At 38.7% G+C, this 21,345-nt stretch overlaps 1 protein-coding gene across 2 annotated transcripts in view; it reads right to left on the bottom strand.

Annotated features, from left to right (window-relative positions):
• Positions 1–21,345, bottom strand: part of asic1b (acid-sensing (proton-gated) ion channel 1b) — a 181,318-nt gene that overhangs the window by 5,060 nt on the left and 154,913 nt on the right. For both annotated transcript variants that reach the window (XM_005729838.1, XM_005729837.2), the window contains 5 exons: positions 20,014–20,164; positions 13,020–13,147; positions 5,501–5,651; positions 4,430–4,486; positions 3,724–3,877 (listed from right to left, as the gene is read on the bottom strand). In XM_005729838.1, the coding sequence (XP_005729895.1) occupies positions 3,724–3,877; positions 4,430–4,486; positions 5,501–5,651; positions 13,020–13,147; positions 20,014–20,164 (641 nt within the window). The remainder of the gene's footprint in view (positions 1–3,723; positions 3,878–4,429; positions 4,487–5,500; positions 5,652–13,019; positions 13,148–20,013; positions 20,165–21,345) is intronic.

A 21,345-nucleotide genomic window follows, 5' to 3' on the forward strand; every position in this document is an offset into this window, starting at 1 on the left:
TTCACTACATTAGGTACACCTGTTCAACTGCTCATTAACACTAATGAGACAATCACATGTGAGCAACTCAATGGATTGAGGTTTGTACACATGGTGAAGACGACCTGCTAACGTTCAAACTGAGCACCAGAATGAGGCAGAAAGGTGATTTAAGTGACTTTGAACGTGGCATGATTTTAGGTAGTAGATTAGCTGGTTTGAGTATTCCAGAAACTGCTGATCTATAAGGATTTTCTTGCACAAAAGAGAAAATATCCAGTGAGTGGCAGTTCTCTGGGTGAAAATGCCTTGTGGATGTAAGAGGCACAGGAGTGACCAGACTGCTTTGAGCTAGCAGGAAACAGTAATTCAAATTCAGTAAGTAATTATGATGAAGCTGAGGAGAGGCCAGCAAACTGATAGGAAGGCAACAGCGACTCAAATAACAACTGATTACAACTAAGGTAATGAATGCACAACCTGATGTTAGCAACATGTGCCCAATAAAGGGGCCAGTTAGTGAATATAAATGATGTAAACATGTTTTATAATCTAAAAACAGTCCCAGAGATGTGGATCTGATCACAATCAAATAAAATGTCAAAGTGTTATTTTTAAAAAACAAAAAAACAAACATAAATGCAAATATTTTTAGGCTAGGTGTAATTTGAACATTTACTACACATTCAGTTTTTCCCCAGATCCTAAAAAGACAATTTTTTCTACCTTTCACGATGTTCCAAATTTAGACATGAACAGCAATGATTGACAGGCCATATTTATTTATTATAAGATTATTTATTAAAAACTTTTATTTTAAAACTTTATATCAGCGACTTTTACCACTGGTACTGCTTTAGCTCCTGATATATTCTCTGGGGTACAGATGCTGCAGGTTTTCAGTCACTGATCTTCTATCTTGTTATTGTTACTGACATTCTTGGGTACTTTTTCCTGATCTGTAGGCCGTCAGTATGGGTTGTCATGCTGAAGTTTCAGTGATGCCTCTTGGCTGTCACATGTTCCTGCTGCTTAGTGGGTTAACCTGAGACACATCTGATCACAGTTGCTGTCAAACAGTGGATTAAGCTACATGTCTACCTTTCTTTCTCTGTTTGTGGTTCCCAGCAGAAAGACGACAGACAGTCCACTGTCACGGACTTCAGTTTCACATCACCAGAGACTAAGAAGCCGGAATACCAAAACAAAGCTAATGTGCATCAGTATGACACCACTTGGAAATTTGGCCAGTCAAAGAAATGAACTCGATGGATTCACTTGTGTCCACAGGGAATTTCTTTCTGAAGGGAGAAGTGAAAGGTTTTTAACAGCAGTCTGGCTACATATGGTGTAATTATCTTGCCTTCAACCGCTCTGCCGGGAGTGATAGATAAAAGATCCAACTATTATTGTACCCTCTCCTCATTTCCTTGAACTGCTTTTGATCTCTACAGTACATTTGGCCAAGAAACACTCAATACTTGGTCGATTAATCAAGTTAAGCTCTGAATGTGAGTTCCTTGCTCTATTTTCTCCCCTCGATGAAAAAAAAAATCCAAGTTTTAGAAAGTGAAAGGGTTACTACACTCACTGAGGAGCCTTTAAGGAAGTAAGTAAAAGAGAAAATCAACCCGAAACACATCGGTTCTGTTAGACAGAAAAGAGAGTGGGTCATTTAACTTGTTTAGTGGCAGTTTTCTTGTCCTTACGGGTAACTGATATCGATGGCATGAACTTTTATCAAGAGATTTACATTTCTGATGTAAGTGTACTTGTATTCTGAAGTGGCTTAATCTGTCTTAATCCCTCACAATCAGGACAGCAAGCTATGTTTCAGCCAGTACTGAATTGCTAAATGATGACAGAAAGGAAAATCCAGTGCACAAGTGAAAAAACACAGAAATCCAACCAAGTTGCGTTTGGTATATATTTTGTTTCACATGTTTAAAGAAATGAAGAAAAAAAACTCAGTTTGGCTCCTGAATGTTTTCACAGAGCTTTTCCATCCTCACCAAACACAAACAGCACATTTATAATCTACAACCGTACTGCTCATGAAAAGTAAAACAGTACTCCAGTGTAATCTAACAAGTCAACAAGTCAACTGAAGATGAAATCCATTTTCAATTCAATTCAATTCAATAAAACTTTATTGACCCCTAAGGAAATTGGGTTAAGGCTGCCGACCTTTTGCCAGCGCCATCTTACCCTTCTGACCATACATACACAACATTTTCATTTTTTATATAATGACCCAGTAGCTGTACTTTCAGTAAAACTTTACTCCCTTTGGAAGAGTCCAATTTTTGCTATTAGGGGAAATATATTTAATGCTGGCTTTTGCCAAGTCTGGGACAGAAGATAACAATCTTTGCAGGGTAAAATTACAGTATACACTTACTGAACACAGCCAATTTATTAGGTACACCTGTTCAACTGCCCATTAATATAGCTAACCGGTCAGCCAATAACAGCAGGCAAATGCAGCAACAGTGTGGGCCACAACCAAAGTATGCAGAGCATCTCTGAATGGAGAACACACCAAACTTTGAGGTGAGCTACAGCAGCAGAGGCCCACAGCGGGTGCCACTGCTGTAAGAACAGGAAACTGAACCTTCAATTGTTTTGAAGTCTCAAATTGTCATAGACAAAGTCATGAACATGTTTCTTTACACAGGATTTGGAAGGATGTTGCTTGAGAATAGCTCACTTAGGATCAGAATGAACAACATGAGAATACGGAGCCTCGTATCAATGGTTCAAGATGCTGGTGATGTAACAGTGTGTGGGGTATTTTCTTGCCACACGGGGCCCATTAGTGCCAAGTGAGCATCATTAGTTGACCGTGTCCATCCCTTTACCAGCACATTGTGTGCATCTTCTGATGGCTGCTTCCAGCAGAATAATGTGCAATGTTAAATGATTCTAAACTGTTTTTTGAACATGACAGTGAGTTCACTGTACTCAAATGGCCTCCACAGTCACCAATCCAATCGAGCACCTGATCTGGTGGAAACAGCCGTCCCCATCAAAGTCATTTCACTGCTACGCTTCTTTCTGGAGGTGTGTGCATTTGAAACTTCAAACTCAGGGCAAATACACTTCTGTGTCAACCAAAAGCCCATACAACACTTTTCAGTGGAAGAGCTCGAGTCAACTGTAAGTTAATGGGAACTTAACATTTGACGTAAACTACCTGAATTATTGAGCATGCCATTGGCACCTGTTTATAATTTATTTAACAGACATGAGTTTTTTGGGGGGCCAAGCTAACGCAGCTGCCACTTACCACCTGCCCCTTCTCTAATTTTTTTCGGGGGTGAGTTGATAACTGCTGCTACAACATTTTTGTTGTGTTTAAGTAGAGAATAGAAAATAAATAACTAGAAACGTAAAGTACTATCTATAACTAAATACATCTCTTATTTGCTGCAAGACATAAAAAAATATTCATGATAATGAAGAAAATGACAGGAGCTGATGAATTGTGTCTACAGAATGCACTGCATGATGACAGTTTAACACACTGTGTAATATGATGAGTGATAATGACATTATAACTGCGCTAAAAATAAAATATAACAATGTTTAGCTTCTAAAATACACTGAAAAGACAAGACGAATGGCACTGATAACTTTAATTCATCGCTTCATTTATGTGAAGCTTCTTAGAGATTGGTTGCATCAAATAACATAAATGTGAAACACTTTGGTTATATAAAAGATTTTAAAAAATGTACTTACGCTATGTACTGCTCAGTTTTGTTATATTTCTTGGCAAGGTACTTGGCCGATGCTTTGCTGGGTATCTTGACAAAGGACAGCTCTTTACCATAACGTGTCAAGTTGCACGGCGTCTCACACACACAAAAGTCATTGTCTTTCTCGACAAGAAAGTCTGAAAAATGAAGTAGTCAGACAGAGCGAGAGAGAGAGAAGAAAGCCAGAGATAGAGATTTAAAGAGAGAAGACAAGGGGACAGACAGATTTATCGCCATCCCAGGATGACAAACAAAATATGAGTTGAATGAAAAGTGTCACAGGAATGTTGTGAAAAGATGCCGCGAGGAGCAACCCCACAGACCCTTATAAGAAATACAAAAGATATAAGCCACATCAAGACAGAGTCAGAGAGACAGTAACAGCCAGAGGCCAACACGTGAGACACGAGAGATTGCAAGTCAGTAAGAAAACAAGCAACAGACATGAAAGGACTGAAAGGTATCAGTTGATGGAAAGACAGGGGAGTGTGAAAAGGAGAGCCTCAGTGGCAGGCTTGAGGTTTACTCTTTGAGAATGGCTACTATCAGGCTGAAGGAACACTATTATCTGTTATCACCTCGGATCAGGAGTTCTGAACAGTGGGACATGCACACTGAAAAGTGCACATGCACACACACGTGCATACACATACACATCATGCAAGCAGCATGCTGGTTTATCTCCTTACCCAAGGCAGGATCTGCACACTCCTTGTACTGCTCCGGGGTGCAGTATGGGGCATTTCCTAAGGATAGGCAAAAGAACACAATGTTCACAGTCTGACCAAAAATAAGGGGCGAGCAAGGGAAAAGGGGGTTTCGAGGAAGCACAAAAGGCAACGAGTCCAAGACTTATAATTAATGTTGTCTCAGAATTACTGCTGCCCTTATCACACCTGGATTTTTGCCATAAATTTTCAACTCATCTTGTAATTGATTTCATTAACTTTTGCTGACTCTCATCACCACTTTCGGTCACCCCTTTCCCCATCCTTCTCTTTTTGGCAGTTGATCCATCTTTGTCAGTTTGTCAGGACAACACAAGGTAAGAAATGTCATTGCTGTAGAGGACATTATTACCCTGCTACAATTAGTCACTGCTTTTTGGTCCAGAGATCGGAAAGATGAATAGCTGAAGAAGATGGGGAGGTTCCCTCTAGACTTCCAGTAATCAACTGAACAATCACTATAAGATAGAGACTAATCCTGATTATCACACAGGCAGATTGGCAGGCTGTCTATATGCAAACACGGGTCTCTCGCTGATTGAAGAGAGGCATTAACAATAATTGGACAGGTAAGTGAGGGTTAACGGAGGCCAAAAGCAAATGTTTCCTCAGTGCCAAACTCCTTTTCAATTTGCCATCAGAGATGCCACACAGTGATTAAGTGTAGGAGGTAGACAGCAAATGCCAGCTGTAATCACTGTGCAAACAAAATGAAAACAGTTGAGTTTTCCGATCCACTGGAGTGTGAAAATATCTGATTTTCAGCGTTTGCTGGAAAAAGTGTTTTGCTCCTCAAAAATCATTTTTGTCACTGCAGCATCAAACGAAAGTGTTTCCTGTGAGATTAGAATAACAGACTCTCGAGCACTTCACATCTTTATAAGTAGATATAGATATATTGATATCCAATTCAATTCAGTTTTATTTATAAAGTGCCAAATCACAACAACAGTTGCCTCACGTCGCTTTATATTGTAAGGTAAAGACCCTACAATAATGCGAAAGCAGTAAGGTGCCCCCTCTGGTTCTTACCGGGCATATGAACCATCCTACAGTTACAGTTATCCACCAAGTATCGTGTTTCACAGTCGATCCTGCAGGCCGTGATGCTGTAGCTGCTGAAAAAGTCAGAATCCATCGGTGTGGATTTGCAGTCGCCCCATGGTGGAGGCAGGTATGTCAGCTGAAAGAGAGGCACAAACACGTCACACATGGCGATTGCTATCTGCTGAACATCCCCAGAGACTTATCAATACCTTGACCATATTTGAAGTAAAAAAAATTCACAATGCGAATGTGACCTGTTTTTTATAAAAATAATAAAACTCACAGTTTATGTTCATGGAAGTGGCAACAGAGTAAAAAGTAAACAAAAAGAACAACTACGCAGTCATTTGCAATTTCATCATATGCACGTTATTGCACGCTTATCCTCAATGCAGTTTTTCATGCCATATTTTCTCTCAATATGCTAAACTTGTTACTCTGTCGATATGAAAGGTCTTTACACACTGCATTTGGAACAGAATGTGAATCTTGTTCTTACTCCAGATTCGTGGACATGTGAGTTGTGGTTATTGAGCGTAGGAGCATCAATCCTACGCTTCTCCTATTCCTAGTCTCCCTCTGTGCTTTCATTGTGCTGCCCACTCTTCATGCAGGAACTGAATAGTATCAGCTGTTTAGTAGAGCTGATATGTCGTAAGAGTTTCACTCTAAGCAACGTTGATGCAGAACCAAATACCATATGCCCAGTATTTGAATCCACTAATGTTAGCTATGTCGCCTCTCAGCAGTCTGTGCAGTAAAACATGCAATCCGGTGGATTCGTGCAGTGGAGGAACCCAAAGAGAGACGCTGTCACCAGACTTATTAGACTTTGCATTTCTTTGAACATCTGCACAGCAGTGCTGGATATGTAATTCTATAGTATTAATATACAAGTATTTACATCTTTAAATAATTAAAAACTGCAGAAGCCACTCACAGATCTTACTGTTATACAGTGAAGTGAATGTGGTGCATTCATAAACACATCTGTATTTGAAATACTTTTTTGCAGATATGCATATATTTTAATTAAATTTAATTTATGTGAGTAAACACAATAATCAAACTAAAGTAATTTTCTTGTATATAGGTTTTCAGAAAAAGTAAAAAAAAAGAGCACATCAGAATTTTATTAAGTCCAATTTGGTGCATTAATATAGATGGATTTATGCAAATAACAGTCACAAACCCAGAGGTATTTAGTTTGCCATAAAATTAACGGTTAATACGGTTAATAAAAGTTGCTTATTAGTTTTTCAGTGCTTCAACCGAATCTTCCAAATACACCATATGTTAGAAACTAATTTCATGCCAGTTTGCATGCATCTGCCAGCTACAGGTCCTGTTGTCTTCTCTACAGGGGGGTTTAAAGTAGTTAAGTGCATACTTATCATGATGTACCAGGGCTTGGGGAACGAGCATGTCGAGGAAGTTGAAAATTTGTCTTTGGCAAAAATGGGCTGCCAGCACAACTACACAACAACATGAGAGCTTACTCATGAAATTGGACATAATAGGAATGGCTTGCAAGACCTTGTTACATCAAAGAGCAAGAGGAGGTAAGAGTAAACTTGAAGGAGAGATGAACTATGACACTCTCCTTATCCCAGGGAAGAAAGGAACCACTGTGCTGGTTTGGAGAAAAAGGAACCAAAGGCATACACAGACAGCACAATGATAAAATGTTGCAGATGCCTGCATGCACTGAACAGAAAAATATAAGATATCACCAAAACCAAAACCAACCCATCCCCCAAATGTGGCTCTCTGGACAAAATTATGGAGACATGGGGTATTCATATTAATGGGCATCTAAACGCCAAAACTTTATTTGATTTTAATTTGGATGATCTGTCTTCAAGATCATGTTCTTGTACACCTCTGTACCCATTGTACACATCTTCAGTGCTGTAAGAGTACAGCACAGACTTCACACTGTAGCAGTCCTATCATGTCCTGTAGTAGCTATGCTTCTGCGCTGTGCACTTGATCTTCTGTGCACTTGATCTTCTCTAGTGTGTCAAAACAGCAATCCTTCAACTTGATTTTCATTGTCTGCAGGTGGATGAAGACAGAGCGAGGCAAATCTGGTAAACAGGGGCAGGGTAGGTGTTGAACAAAGATGTCGTTGCCGTGGCCACAAGACTCCTGTGTTTTCAGTATGCTCTGAGGTTGTTTCTCATGAATGTCATTCTTACATGCTTACTTCTGTACTTCTACTGTAAATTCTATACAGCAGAAGTAGCAGTATATTTTGACTATCTTACAGCTGGGCACAAATTTTCAGTAGATAATCACATGAATGTTGAAAAAATTCCTGTCACAATCCTTCACACAAACTTTGTCTCAGTTATAAACAGAAGTTGATATTTGTGCTTTTCTTTCATGGTGCAACTGCAGAGTTTATAGTATAAGCAGTTTGACTTTTTTTCCTCTTCTCAGTCCCCTCACCACTCAACCAGCTGCGGTGGATAACTTGCTGATAGTTGCAGTTTTCTCTCTAATAATGTAGGGTGCTTGCCTTATGATATAAAGCGCCTTGAGGTGACTGCTCTGGTGAACTGGCGCTATATAAATAAAATGATCTATCTTCTAAAAATATGGGGAACACATGCACAGACGCTTTAGTCAAAATTGGAGATTAGACAGCTGACTGGAAGTTGATAGATGTTGCCGCTGTCTGATGCGGTTATGAAACAAACTCAAAAGCAGACTTTCATAAACAGCTGGGAGCAAAACACCAACTCAAGCCGCAGCTAACATTTCGTCAGAACTTACATTACATACATTATTGCCGAGTTTTATAAGCCCGACATATATCAGAGTCTATTTTTACTATGGTATGGGCTTTAACATAAAGTTAAATTTATAACTTTTATAACTATTTTTTTCTAACATTTTAATTTGTAACTGTGTAACTGATTTGTAAAAGTGGGGGAAGGTCTTTGGTAATTTCAGAGAACTGGCATCTAACGACATTAGGAATGGGTCTTTTGCGCTTAGTTAAGTTTACAGACCTTTTGTTTGTTTTCACAATCCACTTCGCTCAATTTCTTATGTTCTTAAATGAACCGTGTAATTAAGGAGACTGGTGATGAAATGTTGAAAATGCCTGATGCTGAGCTGCTGTCTTATTTGCAGACACAGGCTATATGTTTGCATGCAAGATGGTAGGCAAGAGAGACAGAGACTGAAAGCAGGTGTCTCATACAAAAACCTTCATCTTTCTATGACTAAAGTTTCAGGCATTCTTCAAAAAAAAAAAAAAAAAATCATACCTTGTAGTGAGTTGAGCGACTCATAGAGATAAAGGGAAGAGGTGGATAGTGAAAGTCTTATGTGTGCCTATATCAATAGAGCACGCATTCAGGCTTGTGCAGAATTGATACGCCAATCTTGTTGGACTTAGAAAGAACTTTGCCACGGCTTATGTGGGAAAGTGACCAAGGTGTGCATTCTAAAATGAAGCTGACAATTTCAGATGTCTTCAGATTGCTGAAAAGGAGTGAATGTCTGAAAGGGCTATAGAAAGTAGAAGACAACTGAAAAATGATCAGCAGAGCGTGTCGGTCAACATATTCAGGAGACTAATAAATAGACTAAAAAAGATCTAATCATGGTCTCTGCTCCCCAGGAGTAACGGAAATAATTCAGTTACAAAAAATAACTGAGATAATAATTGAAATGTTAAATGAAAAATTACTTAAAACCAAGCATAAATGAATCCTGTGCACATTTGAGTTAGCTTTATACTGCTTATGTAGACAAAATAAACTAAATTCCCTCCGGAGGAATGCATTTTGTAATTTGCATGTTATATCACAACATTTGCCGTACTCATTTACATTTCATCTGCCTTAACTAACAGAAGAGAAAAATGTGATGCGTTAAATGAGGTAGGAAAGTAGGAAAAAGAAGGCAGTATGTGTTTCTGTCTCATCAGTTCAATCAGTGCATCACTGAGTGCTCACATGGCAATAAATTAAAGGCCACTGTTGTGATTTAGGGACCAGCAGCTAACAATCTGTAGTGGGGGGGGCACGAGGCAGCCACGGGTATCACAAACTGGAGTTGGTTACTAATAACACCAGGAGATGTTCAGCATGCACATACAATAGTCATAAGTAGTCACATACAGTGCAGTGCACTCAAGTAAAATAGACAGCGCGAACAAAAACCTAACCTAATCAGGAGAATAGTCGCAAAGTCAAGCTAAACTTAAAAACCATCAGAGCATAATAAAATGTGATAATCGATAATGGGTGTATCTGCATTTATTCACAGTCACGTGGATTACATCCCTTAAAGGAGTTCTTTAACTTGAAAATGGGTCTTTTATGTACATTGGTCTGCTATTTTGATTTCCCTGCATTTTCAAAAGCTCTTTTCAGACTTCTCAAACCACTCTGTGGCAACATTATTTCCCTTTGGTTAAACTCAGCAAAAGCTGCTGTAAGTGTGGACAAAAGTAAATCTGGCGAAAAAGATTTCAGGATATTTTCGTGTGCTGAGCAAACCTCGAAGTGGAAAACAAATCACGAGAGAAAGAGGTACAAAGCAGGGGTGACTGTGGACAGAAAAGGAGGCGCATGGAGAAATGCTGGGAGAATTATTTTGTATTTTTTTTTACTTTGCATGTAAAGTAGAAGGATATTGCAGATTATTCTGTTGCCAGATCACGGTGAGTGACAGCTTGGCTGGCTGAAAAGTCCCCAACAGCTTTACACTACAGGACTGCTGAAACAGGGAGATGAATGAATGGGAGCAAACTGCATTAGATTAATGAAGACTGAGCCTGCCAGACAATGGGATAAATAAATAGAGACTGAAAGAGGGGAGAAAGGGGGAATGGAGAGATTGTAGAATCATATTAAAGAGAGGAGAATTGTATTAAAGGAATTGTAATGACTGTTGGCGAGGAAAAAAGTAATGGAGCTAGTGGGGAAATAGAGAAAAACAAAGAAGGACACTCTCCTGCAGACGCGACGTTCACAGCATGCAAAATCCTGCTGCAGCCTGCCGACACTGGGACGCACTTAGTAGTAGTGTGGATGTGGAAGGACCGAGATCAAATCCGCTTCTTTCTCTCTCCATTTATTTTGCATGGTTCTGAACCATATTAGGGCCCAGACTATGTGATTTGTCTGACTGCATGCTCGCAATTGCACCCACAGAATTATTCACAGTTCAGAGGAATAACCTACATACACTTCATTTCACTCAACAAAACCGACTTCGACAAGCTGGGGGACGTTTGTGTTCCTTAATATGTGTTAAGGCCCCGTGTGGGTAACTATTAGGACTGCATGGAAAATCCAAGCCTTCCAAGAAGTGCACAGACTTGAACAGCCTGCTCAGGGCAGATCTTTCTGGCTAACAAATCAGCATTTCAAACTCCACCATATTAATGATGGAAAAATAAAAAGTAAGCATTCTTTGCTGATGAGTTTGTGGGAAACTTTGATCTGAAACATTCCCAGAAATGTTTTTTAATGTTCTTAAAAAACATTTAAAAAAGAGAATAGCAGTTTTCCTCCAGCACAGCATAGTGCTGACAGTGCATTGCTTACCTTGTGGGTCTTGTCATTTCAAATCCCTGTGGTCTGACAAAAACCTTGAGCAATACCAGAGCCATTTCCACTTCCCTGGATGCCTCAGTCACTGAGCCATGTGTGCAGTCTGACTTGGTGTCTGTTTTAATTTCTGTTCTTCCCAACAATCTAAATACTAGCAAGTTTTCAGTTCACAGAGTCTGAAATTCATTCATTTTAACCTCCCTCATTTGAAATTTAAGGTGTGAGTACAAGCTATTCAGTTCGTACTCACACCTTAAATTTCAAATGACTGACTGTCAGCAGGAAGTTCAGCAAAGCTATCAGTCTCACGAGTGACGAGGCAGACAATGGCAGAGCCATCAGCAGTGCCTGAGAGGCTGCTGAAAGATCCTCCTGATGGTTTTGAATCAAAGAGAGTGAGCAGTAAAGTGCGAGTGCAACTGGGACGTGGGCCAGGGCTTGATCAACCCTAAAGGAACCAGGGCAATGCAGGGATGTCTGATGTGGAAAGACATTAAACATCTTCAGTGACTAAAGACACAGTACTGATGATGTGGGCCAGCATGCAAAATCCCATTACACTAGATAAGTTGATTTCATGCTGACTAAGACACTTACACCACCTCCTCTTTGGAGGCACCATAAGCCCAAGCAATTGTATAAATACTGATTACCCCAATTTTACACATCTAAAGCCCTTTTTTCAGTGATATGCAAGACTTGCAGCTCCCATCAGTCTGCTGAAGTGACATGGGTTCGTTTTAATGTTGGTGCTCTAATAGCTGCATTTGCAGAAACCCAAGCCAGTGACGAGAGAGTCACACATTACGAGTGTGGTATTTTTGATAACTGCAAAAGATTTCTTGCACCTGTGTCAGTGAGCATTGACTCTAGTGATGAGTAACTACACTTTGGAACATTTACTTCCCTCTTCCACTGCCACTAGGAGCAGGGTCTCTCTCCCTGTCACACTCTGTGTCTCTATGTTTGTGCCGCTGAGACAGCATCTCTTGCTTAAAGGCTGCAAGAGAGATCTGTCATCTGATGTAGAACTACTGAAGACACATTAAAAAGATTGTAAAGCTTATTAGAAAGCTAAAATGCAGAAAGAGTCATTAAGATAAATTATTATTACGCACATGCTATTTCTATTTAGGGCATTTGTCAGTGAGCAGAGCAACTCAAGAAGACACTGGAAATACCTATGCAGACATAATATACTACTGTAATTGTATGCAGTTGAAATATAAGCCATGCTGAAAATGATATGAAAATGTCACAAAGTCCTAATAATAAGGGCGCAGCAACCTTTATTGAATTGAAATTTTATTTTCGTTTTAATTTAGTCATAAAAGCTCAAAAGTCAAGATCCTGTCAGATGAATGGAACGGAGTGTATGTGTGAAAGGGCATTGTTTTCTGGAAAATGTGTGAAAACATAAATTTGCTTACGTTATGTCAGGACTGAAAAGTGAAGTTTGACAATAAAATATGTCTGAGGCTGTTAGAAATAGGTGACCTCAGTCCTCTGCTACTCATTTCCGCCTCAAGGCCACATTCTGGAAAGCACCTGAATCTCATCATGAGAGCTTCAAGCTGCATTGTGGGTAATAAAGGCACCATGTTTCATGCTATATGAATGAAGTTCTAAATCATAGAAGTACTCTTTGCAGGGAGACTAGCAGCCTTTTCTGTAGGAGTAATTACTACTCTATCTGCTGCTGACAGATAAACAAAATAGACTGAAATACCCAAATTATTCAGGGATTTGAAAAGCAGAGTAATGTTTTCATCATTTTGAAAGTGCAACAGATTATTTTTCGCAGATAATGCCTCTTTATAACTGCAACAAATTATCCTCCAACATCTTGTTGACAAAACACGCTGCGATACAGTGTGTTATTGTAGTTTCAGCGTTCCACTTGTGCCATCTTTCCAAGGACGTACCCGTTGTTCCTGACAGGAGACAAACGTCTGAAACCCCGGCGCCACTCCGAAGCCCAGCTGGTCTATGAACGGCGGCTCATCTTGGGTGTGGATCTGAACTTTGATCCCTGCTTCAAACGATGTCTCATCTGTTGATAACAGAGATTACGACATTTACAATGAGGATGATGATTTGTATGCACAGACTGGCCTGCATGATCAAACCAGCAGCAATTGTTACTAATCAGATGGAGACAAAGCTCAGCTAACGAGTAAAAAAAAAAAAGATGCTGAAAGTTAAAACAAAATGAGAAACGTAAAATTGTAGTCTCAGCTGAGCAGGAAAGAACTATCCCAGTGGAGTTATTAATTCGTAATTGCCATGATTTTCCATGGATGACAAATGCATTGTGGACTTTTAGGAGTTAATAATTGGAATGAGAAGTGACAGGATAAAGAAGGTGGACTTCCCAAATAGACCAGCTGATAACAATACACGCCCCGCAGGAGTCTTATGCACTACAAGGGCATACGAGAGTGAATGCATAAAATTAATAAATAATTGATGATGAGGATAAAACGAAAATCAATATAGCTGACAGCTTGTCTTGCTATAGCACTCTGCTGTATAGATTTTAAATGAAGCAGATGGGCCTCTTTGATACTGAGATCAGGGAAACCTCACAGCGAGGTGGTGATTCAAACCTATACTTGTGCAAACATACTTTTGCAGAACCCTGGACCTGCTTATCGTGGCGATGGCAGGTTGGATTCAAGAGGTTTAGCTTCTTTGAGCGCCGGCTCGGGGATAAAGTAGGATGTCTGTTTCCTGCCGCCTTTTCTTTCCGGTTGTCACTTGCTATAATCGTCTAAGTGCTAGGCTTTCTCACTATTTTCAATTAAAGTGCTCTGAAATGTGGCTTGAATTGGCAAGAGAGCTTCGAAAAAGAGACACAGACTTTAACGGTTACACATTTCTTTTCTGATACACAAAGCCATTTTCTGCTGCTGCTGCAGCCTAGACGAATGCTTGAGGCTTAAAGCAGCATATATGTATATGTCATACCCAAGCTTGTGTTTGCATGAGTGCAAACAGGAGGACTTTAAGTAGTGGACATCTGTCTTCAGTACACAACTGAAGTAATCACATTTGGGTGAAAGTATGGAACAAAATGCGAGTATTATACGTTGCTTCATTATTGTTTCACTGCCTGTGCTTTCTTCTGAAATAATGCCAGGTATGTGATAATATGTCTCAGCACAGAAATCAATAACCAGGAGAGGCTAACAATAACCTTGTCAGTTTTTAGTATAAAAATATATGTGTGTTTTCACAGCTGCCACCAGACACATTTTCAAATGACTTCAATTTATTTAACTTTTTCCTTATTAAAGCATATTGTTGCTCCCATTTCCTCCCACAGTCTGAAGATATGCAGATATAGTGAAGGTTAAGCTCCTAATTACCTCCATCAAAGATTTGTTTGACTGCCTGTTTATTTTTCTGTTTTTTAGTAGAATTACTTGAAAAATTATGGATGGACGTGCATGATGGATTTACTAGAAGTGGGACTTGGCCCAACTTAGGTGTGATCAACTTTTAGGGCTGATATTAATCCAGTTCTTGGTTAAATTATTTTTTTCTTTAGAAGGATTCTTTACCATTGCCAAATCTGATATTCTGCATCATATCTTCACAAAGACATATCAAATTTCAATGGATCTGGGTCCAGAAATGTAATTTATGTATAACGTAGAGGCAATTTCAGCCCTGTTTGAGCTTTGCAGTCTGACTGCTCTTGTTTACCTAGAGGTGTTAATATGAGTGTTCATATAAATTATACAGACACGTTCATACACGTATATTATCTGTAGATTGATATTGTATCCTGGGAGTAACCTTTCTCTAATTTATGAATTCTAGCATATGCTTTACCCCCTGACACCCTGAAAATGACAACTAAAGCGGTCCACAAAAACTGCTGGACACTTAAAAACATCAGAATTTCACTGCAACAATAATTTTTAAATGTCAGTGGAAACTGTGTTTTCTATTCCCATTTCTCAAGCAAATTAAAATCAAGAGAAAAGAGAATTGCTTTGCTAAGATTTCGGTGGTTTTGTATTTAGTTTGTCACCCTTGTCTGGACATAAATGCTAGTCACCAATTTCTGTAGTAACTGTGGCAAAATTCTCTCCATTTTTCAGCCAGAAAGGCTGACATTTTTCTCCATGACATCCCATAGGTGCTCTATGGGATTTAGGTCAGAGCTCTGGAGGGCTTTTCTCCTCTGATTTTCCCCTAGGTAAAATTATTCCATTGGGTAGCTGGTCATGCTGAAAGATCCACTCCAGTCCTTTTTTAACAAAGAAAAAAAGACGAAAAAAGTCAAAACAAACAAAAAAGAAAAAACAAAATGATTTTTAAGAAGGTTTCTTACGTTTGCATCCGTGTTCCCCTGTACGCCTGATACACCCTGATTTTATCAAAGCAAGTTCAACTACACCTGTAAAATAATACACTTACATCCACTTTATCTTTTGCGCATTTTCTTAAACTAGTTTAATCCTACCTGTCTTATTGTTCAGTCACTCGCCCGCTTTACTTTTACTCACTAATCCTACGGCCTGTGAACTCAGGTGTATCTGATGATTCTTTTTGATCTCTAAAGCTGCTGTTTCTTTGTTACATGGTTCGATCAGCTGCTGGTCCTTCTACAACCTTACACATTCTCTCCTTCTGGTACATTCCCTTTAAAAACATTTTTTTGACAATATACCAACTGTGAAGATTGAGTTTGTGCTGCTCTGCTGGCGTTCTTTGTGCAGACGACACTTGACCCGTTCTCCCTCCTTCTCCCGTTTCTCTCTCGTCTTTGCAGTGGACATGGGCCGCTAAGTTCAATAAATCAGAATTAGCTATTTCCACATTACTTAGGAGGCATGCTCATGGTTTCGGATCTGATTTATTTATTTTAGTAAAGAACACTGGCTTTAAAGTTGTGGTAAACTGTTTGGTTCAAACACCAGTGTATCTAACATTTTATGGAATAATCATATGAAAGACATGGAGGGTGTTGTAGCTTTAATATCCATAAACCTTTTGATGCCACTCCACACATAAATGACTGTTATCCATAATTCCCAGGATTCTGGGAGGTTTTTCACTGGTAGTTAGACACTAGCTTTTATTCAACTTATATTTATATATTTTTTTTATATAGTTTGCTCCATAATGTGTGGGACAAACATGGTTTTGCTTCTCACCACCGCAATAGATTGTAAATCAAACAATCAATATGTGATCGAAGTGCAGACTTTCAGGTTTTTTCAGGTGATTTTACAAAATATTAGGCTACAAATATATAGTAATTACAACCATTTCTATACACAGGTCCCCATTTTCAGAGGTTCAAATTTAATTGGCCAATTGACAAGGGAGCATCCAGGTGACGCCTTCTCCCTTGTTATTACATGACAAATAAAGCAGACATAACATTTGACGTTCATTTAAAAGTATTTAATTTGTATTTTATAGCTTTTCACTGTAATTTTACTGTGATTTTAAAATATGAGGCCCAAAGAGGACATCATCAGACCAAAAAAATGCAAATAAACCTAACAGTGAGAGACAACAAAAACTTTAACAGTGGCCAAATCCACAATCTGGTGCACTGTTAAATATAATAAATGCTCTGACCAGCTCAACACCAAAAGGCCCGAAAGACCACAGAAGACAGCTAAAGCGCACAAATTATTTCCACTTTTAAGAAAAACAACTTCACGACATCTAATCAAGTTAAGAACACTTTTGCGTCAGCAGGTGTATCACTTCATGACGCCTTCATGAATAGAAATATAATATAAAAATGTGCAAACCACTGATTACACTCAAGATCAAGATTAGACTGCCAAAAAAAGACATAAAGGAGCTTCGGCAGCTCTGTAGAAGTGATGTCGAAGCTTCTACAGAAACTGTAGAAACTACAGTTAACTTGTACCAGAACCAGAAACAACTCATGATCCAAAGCATACCGCATCATCTGTCTAACGTGTTGGTATAACTTCCAGTGGAACCAGGCCACTAGTGTTTATTGACAATATGACTTTTGATTGTAATAGCAGCACGAATTCTAAAGTGTACAGGGCTATAGTTTCTGTTGAGGTTCAGCCAAATGCTGCAAAACTGATCAGACGGTGGTTCATAGTGCAAATGGATGACCCCAAGCAACCCAAGAGTTTCTTATAGTAAAGAAATGAGATACTGTTCAACGGTAAAGTCAGCCACCTGATCTCAACACAACAGAGCGTGCTTTTCCATTATTAAATACAAAACTGAATGAAGAAACAACAAGCACAAACAAGCAGCAACTGAATGTTATCTGCAGCAAAGGTCTGGTGGAGCAACTCAAGGGAGGAAACACAACATTTGGAGATGTCCATGAGTTCTACACTTCAGGCTGCAAACTTTCATCCAAATATTAACAAAGACTCTTTATATTTAAAATTGTAATGCGCTAATTTTGAACTGCTGAAGTATTAACATTAGGCATTGTGTATAAAAATCACTCTTGAACGGTTCATGCAAAATTTCTTTTCTCAAATAAAAGCATATAAAGTCAGCTGTGACGTTGTAACGAGGCAAAACCAGATACGTTTCTTTGTCCCAAAAATTAACATCTTGATGTATTTGTTAATATTCATAATTTAGCTGTGTGAAAAAATCATGTGAATACTAATCATTATGCACAAACCCTTTGTTCATTCCATTGGTATAAAGTTGTAATTGTGAATAATCACCCATGCATTTCTCACAATAAATGTAATAGAGCTGTTGGTTCAATCTCTCATTCTTTTGTTTTAAGAAGTCTTGGGAAAGTTAATCCCACAGATCTTTCTTGCAGCAGAGAGCTCGACCTGTAGAAAATGCACAGTGGTATTATTGTTGACTGTATTCCACTTAGTTAGGGCCTGCTTTTGTGCATGCTGGGTTACTATTCAGTGCTTACTGGGGCACTTAATGGAATTGAGCCATCATATTTATGTTTCCTGTACTCTCCCTAGTCAAAATATCTGCCAAGATCTACTGGGCAGACCAGCACCTGGATTTTCCTCCACTGATGAATGTGTGTCTGAAATGAGAAGCCAAAATTGTAAAGCATTTTATTCGCTAAGGTAGAAAATCACTATGTACGTGAAGACGTTTTAGAGGTAAATTATGCCTGTAATGCAGCTGTTCTGTCTTTTTCCTTCCGGTCCTGCATTGCTGAACACCTGAGAGGTGTATTTTCTATTATGTAGAAACGCTCAAACACCCAGCAAATATGAAGTGAATAAAGAGCATATTTGAAACTATCAGCTGCACCTACTTATTATAATACCTATTTTGCCAAGCTTAAATCTTTTTTTGTTTATCAAGTAGAATGAAAGTATTGTTAGTGACCTATCTCACCTTATTATCTTCATTTAGTGGTTTGCAAGAGTGTCAAAAAAAATCTTAGCTTAACATTTTTATTTACAGCTGCGAGGTATTTCCCTGCAAAAGAAAAACTTTCTCTATAGTAAAGTCTGCAAGGTAACTACAGATGACTTTTTTTCAACCCCCAAATCTGCATTACAGGATGCACATCACATCACTCATCTTTACTTGTGTCTGTAAGTGTGAAATAGTAGATTTTAAGGAACATAAATCCTTTGCCCCGGTGTGTGTTGGGAAGCTTTCCCAAACACCTGCTCCTGTTACTTCATTGCCCAGGGCATTTTTTGCCTGCCTTGTTTGCTGTTTTTGTCAACAACAGTTAGCATAAAGGTTCCTCGGTCTTCCACAGCATTTGTTGACTATATTTCCCAACCAATATATTTAACTCTAAAAAAACAAGCAAGCAGACAGCGTTAGATTCCTCACTGATTACTGATTTTGCCTACAACAAATTTCTGACCTCATTCTACATCTAACAAATGGGTATAACTCAATCAACTGCCAATTCATATCATTTGGAAATTAAGTTGAATTAAATTAAAGAATTAAATAATTACAAAAACAAAGAATTTGGATTACCAGCTAAACACTATGTTAAAAATAATGAAAGACTAACAGAATATTCCAAAGAATTAAAAGCATGTAGAGTGTATAATATTAAAGTGCATAATTATTACATCCTTTGATTTTCAGCACGCCTCTTGGAAAAGTCTTCAATTATTCAATAATCTTACATGAAAAGCATTTAATATTAATACAATTAAATCAGGACAGATCATGGCGTACTGCTCTAAGTTTCATGTTTAATAATGATCATGACTATTGTGTTTCTGTGACCGCACTGGACTGTTCCTTTACGGTCGTTTCCCAGTGCCTATAAGATAATGATGCAAACACACAGCAGACTATGCTGGTGAATTAAAATCAGTTTTGCTTCACCTGAAGCAGCACTGAGGAGACGCAACTCTTCTGATGACGGCTCGACCCCGAATGGGAGAGCCCTCAGCCTTAATCGGTTATGTATAAGTCAAGTGCTTGTCTGATTCATGTGGGCTGACTATATGACTATTCATTCGGTTATATCACAATAAAACTTCCTGATCAGTATTCATCTGTCCTTATTCTGTATCTGGAAAACAGTGCGTCAATGCATTGCAGGTTCATCACTCATTATTAATCAAGATGTGTAAAACATTTCTAAAAGCGAATCAGAGGTTTTTGTTGTATGGATTTCTTAGATACACACCTGGATAAAATCCCTTTGCTAAATGTATTTTATTTGTCACAGTTACATATAGAAGACTTAGAGGGAATGCAATACAGCCTAGTCAAATCTTTACCTTAGAGGTTGGAAGAGAATCTCTGTGATAGTTATTTCCCCCCCTCTGGTGTTTCTCAGAGCACCGGCATTGAAAATAACTTTCTGTTTTCAGGTGATTCTGATGAATCTGTCTTTTTTAAATTAAAGTTCCCCTAACAGTGGTACAAGGTGAGAGCTTCAAAACTGGGGATAAAATGTCCTCAAGGTGAGCTTACCAGTCTCTCCCCAGACAGGCAAGTATTCATCCTGCTGGATATCCAACATCAGCTCCAGGCCATTGCCCATCCCACCCTTCGTCGTCACCTGCAGCGGTTTTCCATCTTTGCCTGAATTAAATGTGTAGCATTTCCCATAGCGCGTGAATATCTGAAATACACAGAGAAACAGAGTTTAGTTTTTATTATAAATAGCCACAAACCTTCAACCTTACACTCATTTCTGACCATGAAATAAAATCAGATTTTTCAGCTGCATGAATTTATTCTCGAGAAGTTGAAGCAAAGGTAACAGCACACGGGATTGTTTCAAAAGCAGCTGAAATGCACCTACTGCAGCCTGTTTTTGTTAGGCTGTCAGCTGCAGACCTCAGAGGTCTAAGTGCTGAGATGCTGTTGACAAAATGAGCCCTCGTCGCTCTCAGTACTGCATGATACAGTGTGTGCTCAAGTAAATATGACATGACTTATTTCCGAATGGGATAGTGTTGGCCTGAAAAGTCTCTCAGGCCAATGTACCAAAGTAAATCTTGCAAAAGGAAATAAAGATATTTTATATGTTGTTTTAGATAAAACAACAATTTCTTAGTGATGTGCGATACCACTGATTTCCTTTCCGATTCGATACCAAGTAAAATTCTGGGTGGTATCGACAATACTGATCCAATACCGATACTTTGTACAAAAAACTTATTTTATTTATTGTATCTTTTATTGTACTTCAAATTATAGCATCATAATGATTACTATGTTGTTATCACTTAATAATGCAGAATTCATCATATAGAAATATATTTGAACACCTTGCCTGCCTGCAGCACTAAAGGACTCTGTGAGAGACGTCTGTCTCACCCTAGCAGCACCTATCCCTGTCCCTCTTCAGTTTGCCTTCAAAGGCGGAAGAGGAAGTAGTTCCTTCCAATGTAGACAATCCGAATGATATAGTTTCTTTCCACTGTGTTCCTGTTAATGATAAACTTCAAATTCACCCTAAATTACTAAAATATCGATATTTTAATGTGAGAATCGATTCTAGAGCATAAATGACTGGTATCGGAGGAATCGATATTTCAGTATCGATCCGCACATCACTACAATTTCTGTTATTTTAAAATTTAGAACAGTTTTATTATTCTGTTGGTTTTAACGAATTGAAAAGGTTAGTTGACTCAAATTTTCTGGTTAATGGAAAACTAAACATTTACAGCCGGCCAGTCAAGAAAGATGGATATAGTCTCTAAGTGTGTGCTTTAAACTTTTTTTTACTAATATGCAGCAGGAGGTTTGCCTAAAAGTCCCATAAGGACGGTTAGGAAGGTAGACTTTATGTTG

The sequence above is a fragment of the Pundamilia nyererei genome, unplaced genomic scaffold, assembly GCF_000239375.1.
Source record: "Pundamilia nyererei isolate P.nyererei 1_Seehausen unplaced genomic scaffold, PunNye1.0 scaffold00034, whole genome shotgun sequence".
Lineage (NCBI taxonomy): Eukaryota > Metazoa > Chordata > Actinopteri > Cichliformes > Cichlidae > Pundamilia > Pundamilia nyererei.